The following is a 5025-nucleotide window of genomic DNA, read 5'->3' on the forward strand; positions in this document are numbered from 1 at the left end:
GCAAATATATATCCAAAGCATTAGATATTCACCAGAACACAATACTACATACTGCCCGTATTTACCTTCTAGTTTTTCATACGGAAGCCCATGCATACTTCTCACGCACTATCTTGTTTAAATGATACTAAAAATCATCAATGTTATACTTTTAAAGCAAAGACGCATGCATTTGGTCATTGTGCTACATGCTCGTTAATTTTTCACTTAGGGCCTATTTAGATGCACTCAAAAACAAAAAAGTTTACATGATTCTCCATCACATCGAATCTTACGGCAAATGCATAGAGCATTAAATATAGATAAAAAAACTAATTGCTTTACTTGTAAATTACGAGACGGATCTTTTAAGCCTAGTTATTCTATAATTAGACAGTTGTTTGTTAAATACAAATGAAACTGCTACAGTATCAAAATCAAAAAAGATTTTGCATCTAAACAAAGCCTTAGTATACAAGATCAAACTTTTACACATCGTTAAGCCTGTTCTTCTGGTCTACCCCTGTACTTTATAAATAGAAAACGCATTTTGAGCAAAGTTCTAGCCAGATAATAATCTTAACTTTCATTTATTTGCGCAAGAGAACGACAGATATCCTACACACACACACACACCATGCATTATATATACCTAAAAAATGTGGATAACCTAGGAATAACCATAAGGTTTTTTTTCATTAGTAGTATAAGAAAATCGGCATCCAAAAATTCAAGCTGAGACAAAACTTAAACGGTTAAACTTCGGTACTAGGGTGCATCACCCCATCTCACATCCAACCAAGTGAAGCTAGGTTCATTCCCAGCGGCCTACACCATGCATATAATAAAACTCCAAATTGAGCATATATATATGTAGATCTCCAAAAACATCCGGTAGAGCAAATTTCCAAGGTGGTGGGAGATCGAGCAACTAGTGGAGCACAACACAAACAGCTGCCTTTGGCAACATCGGCTGTTGCCAAAATACCAGTAGCAGCTAGCAATTGTCAAGAAGGGAAAAACTCCCGCCACTCCCACTCCCCAGTCGTCCGGCCAGCTAGTGACAGACAGACAGTCGTCCAGCCCTCGGCATTCAGCAGCTTGGCATGGACCACGGACGCACGTCGGATCCGGCCAGTACTTACCACGCAAAGAGTTCTAGGCGAGCTCAGCAGCTCGGCGAATGCGAATCCCCTCCCCCTCCCGTGCCGGTGCCGGCCCCCCACGGCCGCCGTCCTGTGCCGGCCAGGCAGACCATCGACGCCGCTCGGCCTAGCTAGCCAGTAGCCAGGCCCCCCGCTCCGTGACCGAGCCCCGCCCAGGGAGAGGAGGACCCCCCCCCTCTCCCGTGCGCGCACGGCACGGATCGGCGCTGGCCGGCGCCGTGGTCCACGCCGATCTACAGATCCCACTACCCCGGCCTGCCGCGCCGCCCCCCCAGTCCCAGCGGTGGTGCCCGATCGACCCCTCCTCCTGCGCTCCTTCTCTCTCTCTCGCCCTACCGCGCGCGCAGGCGCAGTAGAGAACAAGTGTGCACTCCCTTCAGATTCTGCATCCAGGCAGGCGCGCCCACACCGGCCACCGGCCACCGCACACAGCACGGCGCACTTGCCCCGCTCCGCGTTCCGCGGCCGTGCGTGCACCCCCCGGATTGGCCATTAACGTGGGCTTCAGTAATGGCGGGACGCGCCAAAGTACAGCACGAGGAGCGCGCGATGCGAAAGGGAAACCACCACCTCCGGCCGTCCGCACTGCGCCTGGCATGCATGCGCGCGCTTTTTACTCCACCGTCCGTTCCCAGCCCCGGCAGCTCCCCCGCCAGCCTGGCGTGGTGTGCGTGTCGACTGCCGACTGCGGCGCTGCCGATCGAGGAAGAAGGCCACGACGGCCGGCGGTCGTCGTCGCAGGCCGGCCGGCCGGACGGTGTGGAAAGTCTGCCTGCCTGCGCAGGGCCAGGGGAGTGACGGAGCGTCCGCCGGCCGCATGCGACGCCCGGAACAAGAAAGGCAGCGCCAGCTCGCGGAAAAGACTAGGAGAGAGAGAGAGAGAGAGAGAGAGAGAGAGAGAGAGAGAGAGAGAGAGAGAGGGAGGAAGCGCGGATCGTCGTCCTCGCGCGCTTTTGCTTTCTTCCAAAACAAAGACGAAGCTGCCCTTCTAGCTAGCTAGGGAGCTTGCAAGGCTGGCAAAATCTCTGGCTGCTTCCATCCTCTCCGTCGAGCTCCATACGGAGACGCCATGGCCGCTTGCACTGTGGCTGGCTGCATATCGCATGGCGAAGAATGTAGCCATAAATGCTGCCGAGGACCAACCGGAATTGAATGCGAAACTCGGCTACTCTTCCAACAACCAGCAAGTAAAAGCGGAAAGGAGCAGGATGCCGTTCGAAACTAATTAAAGCGAGGAAGGAGACGACTAGGCTAGCTTCATTAAGTTCGATCAGCTCCGACTCCTCACTCAAATCATCATGCTACGAGCCTACGACGACCTCATGCATCATCAGCGTTTACTGCGAGTCTGCATCTCTGCAGCTGCTTTCGCTGTGCTGCTTACGAATTGCATCAAACGCTACGGATCCGAGCAGTGACATCGCAACAGTGAAGCTGGTCGATCGACCAGCATGGCAGCATTATTATTGGAGAAAAAAGGGGTTGAGAAGCATGCAAATGGGGCTGTGGAGATGGACGGATCAAGAACAGGTCACGGTAATGCTGGTACTAATAGTTTACTCCTGCCACACTTGGATCGATCGCTGATGCTGGAAAGCGCATGCAGCAGTGTGCATTGCTGCTGCTTGCCTGCTTGCCATGCATGGGCATCGCAGTTGGCAGGCTGCTGCTGTAGGAGACTAGGAACAGACGCTTCTGAGTTCTGCCCTAGCTGTTGCCAAAGCCTGCTGGAGGGTGGCCATGGCCGGACCCAGGGAGGCCCTGGCCCTGGCCTGGCCGCGGTGTAAAAATTTTTAATCCCGGCTCTCATCAAGCCCCAAGTGGCCGGCCAAACACGAGAGAAGAGAGGGGGAAAAAAGATGATGAAACAAGGGCTCCATGCAACCCAAATCCCCAGACAGGATCGAAATTTTCAATTGCAAACACAAAAGCGAGTAGTACATTCCCAAGATCCAAGTCGGCAAATGGCCATGCCCTGCCCTCCTCCTTCCCAACACCACCAACGTCATGATCGAACACACAGCCAAAGAAACCACAATAAAATACTCATCAAAGATGACAAAAGAACAAGCGACGGCCGTCTTCTCCATCATAGCTAAATCCAAGAACTGCTGCTCGCTACGGGGACCTAGCTAGCTAGCTTGCATTTTTTTTTCTAGTCTAGCTAAAAGGAAGGCAAATTGAAAAAGGCTAGCAATAATCTGCTAAGGATCGGAGAGGAGATCGATGACGCAATATAATGCGATCAGTGGTGGTAGTGTACCTAGCTAGCACTGGCGCCGGCGCCGGCGCCGGGGAAGGAAGGATCGACGATCATGGCTTCTTGCCGAGGGTGTGCTTGTTGTTGTGCATCCACACCTTGAGCACGTGGCGCTTGACGCAGACCTCCTCGCAGAACTGCTGGACGGCGGCCTCGTCGTGCTTCTGGATCCGCCACCCGAGGCGCTCCGCGAACGCCAGCATCCGGTCCTTCTGCTCCTGCGTGAACTTGGTGCGGAACCGCTTCTTGCCGGAGCCGGAGCCGCCGGACCCTGACGGGCCGCCGCCCCCTGAGCCGCCCAGGGACATGCCCACCATGGGCGCCACCACCAACGGGCCGATCAGCCCGGACATGTCGTCGCCCTCGTCGACGCGCCCCGAGTGGGAGGTGGACGGGAGCGCGAGCGGGCGCTGCATCTGCATGTGCCCGGCCGCCGCGGCCGCCAGCTGCTGGTGCTGGTGGAGGAGGTACCCGGCAGGGGTGCGGTAGTAGGGCGAGAACTGGTGGTGGTGGTGGTGCGCCGCGGCGGCACCGTAGGCGGTGATGGCAGCAGGGGAAAGGGCGGCGGCGGCGGCGGGATCGGCCCCGCCGCCGCCCGTGGGCGAGTCGGACTCCTTGCGGTGGAAGTTGCGGTGGCAGCCGCAGGCCGCGCAGCGGAGCGCGTCGATGGAGCCGTCCTCGCCCGCGGCCATGAACTCGCCGCAGCCGTCCACCGCGTGCCCGCCGATGCCGACCGCGTGGTTCTTGAGGCACTCCCGATACCTGGTGCCCCCACCCCCCGCGCCACCGCCTACGCCACCTCCCACCACGACGCCGCCCGGCGTCCTGAAGCTCCCGCCTCCAGAATCCCCGGGCTTCGGGGTCCCGCCGCCGCCGCCGCCTCCCAGTCCCGCCACCAGCCCGGCCGGCTGCATCGGCGCGTCGTAGCTCGAGCTGACGGGCATCGGCGTCATCTCCTCGTCGCCGTCGTCGTGCTCGTCGAAGTCCATGGCTGTCGGTGACTGACGACGTAGTCGGCGCACGGGGAAGCTTCTTGCTTTGCTACTAGCTACTCCTACTTTGCTTTTTTTTTTCCCCTTCCGATTTCCAGTAGGTTCTTCTTTGCCGGCTGGGCCGAGGTTAACAGCAAGAGCTTAGTGGCTTGTAATAGCTACAGGAGAGTGTGTTCTAGCTGGGACTTGTAATAGGGGAAGTGAGAGAAAAATACTCCGTATAGCCGTGAACTGTGCACACTCCCTGCTGCTAGTTTTGACGCATCGGCAGCGGCGCTGTGCGGCAGCAGGCTGGGCTGCTGGCTTTGTTTAGTTCTAAAAAATTTTGAAAAATTTTTTAGATTCTACGTCACATCGAATCTTTATACACATGCATGAAGTACTAAATATAGATAAAAATAAAAACTAATTGCACAGTTTAGTCGGAATTGACGAGATAAATCTTTTGAACCTAGTTAGTCCATGATTGGACAATATTTATCAAATACAAACGAAAAATCTACAGTGTCCATTTTGCAAAATATTTTGGAACTAAACAGGTCCTTGGGGTGACACAAACACATCGCTCGATCGTGTCTGGTTCCGCGCTACTACCCCCAATCTAGCGGGCCGCGCACCTGTCGCCCTG

The 5025-nt window shown here is 55.3% G+C and overlaps 1 protein-coding gene across 1 annotated transcript; it reads right to left on the reverse strand.

The window, feature by feature from the left end:
• On the reverse strand, positions 3029-4611 carry LOC8083565 (zinc-finger homeodomain protein 2). Its single transcript, XM_002445604.2, has one exon. It carries the CDS (start codon positions 4392-4394, stop codon positions 3459-3461), a length of 936 nt encoding a protein of 311 aa, XP_002445649.1. The 5' UTR covers positions 4395-4611; the 3' UTR covers positions 3029-3458.

Source organism: Sorghum bicolor, chromosome 7 (genome assembly GCF_000003195.3).
Source record: "Sorghum bicolor cultivar BTx623 chromosome 7, Sorghum_bicolor_NCBIv3, whole genome shotgun sequence".
In the NCBI taxonomy this organism is placed as follows: Eukaryota; Viridiplantae; Streptophyta; class Magnoliopsida; order Poales; family Poaceae; genus Sorghum; species Sorghum bicolor.